Genomic DNA, 1,527 nt, shown 5'->3' with positions numbered 1-1,527 from the left:
TGTGGGCAGCTGGGGAGGCCTGGGAACAGGGCCCAAGGTCTGGAATCAGGACCTGAGGACCTTCCAGAGCGTTGGCGTCGCAGCTCCCACTGAGGGCAGGGCTCCGACCCTCGAGGCCAGGCTGCCTCCGATCCCCAGGAGAGTTGGATCTCTCTCAGCCAGGGGCACGTCCTGCTCTGAGAGTCACCCTCCAAGTCCACAATCCGGGCCCCCCGGGAGAGTGTGGCAGTGACAGGGTGCAGGGTCAACGGGTCAGACGCGCTCCTGCTCTTTGTCCCTGGGGCCCTCAGACAGGGACCCCCCGGGCCTGTGGGTGTGATGGCCTTGGCGGGCGTGGGGCGCGGTCCAAGTAGAGACGGGTCTTGTTTCTCTCACTATTTTGTGTCCCAGCTGCAGGGAAAGGCCTGCCAGGGGCTGCACACAAGCTGGTGAGGAAACACTGACCACTGGGAGCCTGGGGAGGGGAGACAGGGACCCGGGTGTGGGCAGGATGCAGCCGCAGGGACGTGCTGGGGACGCCCGAGCTCTCGGCGCAGTCTCAGTTCCATGGGAGACCCAGGCCGGACAGCTGGGCTCCCCCGGGAGGAAGGGGAGAGAAAAAACCAGCGGAAACTGCAGACACGGCCACTCTGTGCAAACGCTTGGAAGGCTCCGTAGATCCGGCTCAGCTGTTGTTTACAGCTTTTGGGGGAAAATGGCTCTTATGTTCTCTGTTTGCAGCTTGGCCGCTGGGGAGACACTGCCGTGGCCTTGCTCGGGGCTGCTCTGTTTCTGCCCATCGTGCGGGGTGGAAAAACTGAGGCCACCAGAGACTCGGTCTAAGTGGGCGGACTCTGGCAGGCTGAGGGAAGGGATGAGAAGGCGGGTCCCCAGCAAAGCTCACGTCCTGAAGAGTTGAGGCCACTGTGGCCAGGGGTGGGGGCTGGCTCCTAAAGCCTCACCAGCTGGAGCTCCAGCACCCAGCCTGGGGCGGTGCAGGACAGGGTGTGAACAGACAGGGCACGCCCCAGGCGGGGCACAGGGCTCCCGGGAACCTCCGTTAATTCTGACCCATGACTAACCACCACTGTCTGAGCAAGGCTGCTTCCTCCTGCACACACAGCCACTGATACAATCCTTTCTCCAGCGAGTTCACAGGCATCACACGGGCACTCGTCCACGCCCGTGAGTTAGGGTGGGGGTGAAGTGGCTGTTTACAAACCCGCAGACTTGGGGGAGGAGAAGCCAGGCCCCAATCCTCTGCGCCCGTGTAACTGAAGCCCAGGGGACACCCGGGGAGACCTTCTCTTCGGATGGACTTGCCCAACTGGGGCTCACACAGCTGCCACCACCCGGGCCCACCTCTGGGCACTCACATTGGCTGAGAGCTGAGAGGTCAAGGTGGCCACTTTCTCCTGGGACGACTCCAGTTCCCTGCGAAGCTTTCGGATTTGCTGTGGAGGGAGAGAGAGGCACACTCACGTTGGCAGAAGGGGTGGGAGGCGTGGGAGGAGGGGGTGCGGGGTGTTAGGAGGCAGAGGCAGAGGT

General features: G+C 63.2%; 1 protein-coding gene across 1 annotated transcript in view; it reads right to left on the bottom strand.

Annotated features, from left to right (window-relative positions):
* NAV1 (neuron navigator 1) overlaps positions 1 to 1,527 on the bottom strand; it is a 146,234-nt gene that overhangs the window by 21,457 nt on the left and 123,250 nt on the right. Inside the window, exons 15-16 of the mRNA XM_010831110.1 lie at positions 1,315 to 1,433; positions 680 to 841 (exon numbers count right to left, since the gene is read on the bottom strand). Coding sequence (XP_010829412.1) covers positions 680 to 841; positions 1,315 to 1,433 — 281 coding nt within the window. The remainder of the gene's footprint in view (positions 1 to 679; positions 842 to 1,314; positions 1,434 to 1,527) is intronic.

This window comes from Bison bison, unplaced genomic scaffold, assembly GCF_000754665.1.
Source record: "Bison bison bison isolate TAMUID 2011002044 unplaced genomic scaffold, Bison_UMD1.0 scf7180017864524, whole genome shotgun sequence".
Classification (NCBI taxonomy): Eukaryota; Metazoa; Chordata; class Mammalia; order Artiodactyla; family Bovidae; genus Bison; species Bison bison.
This window is presented reverse-complemented; position numbering and strand designations above follow the sequence as displayed.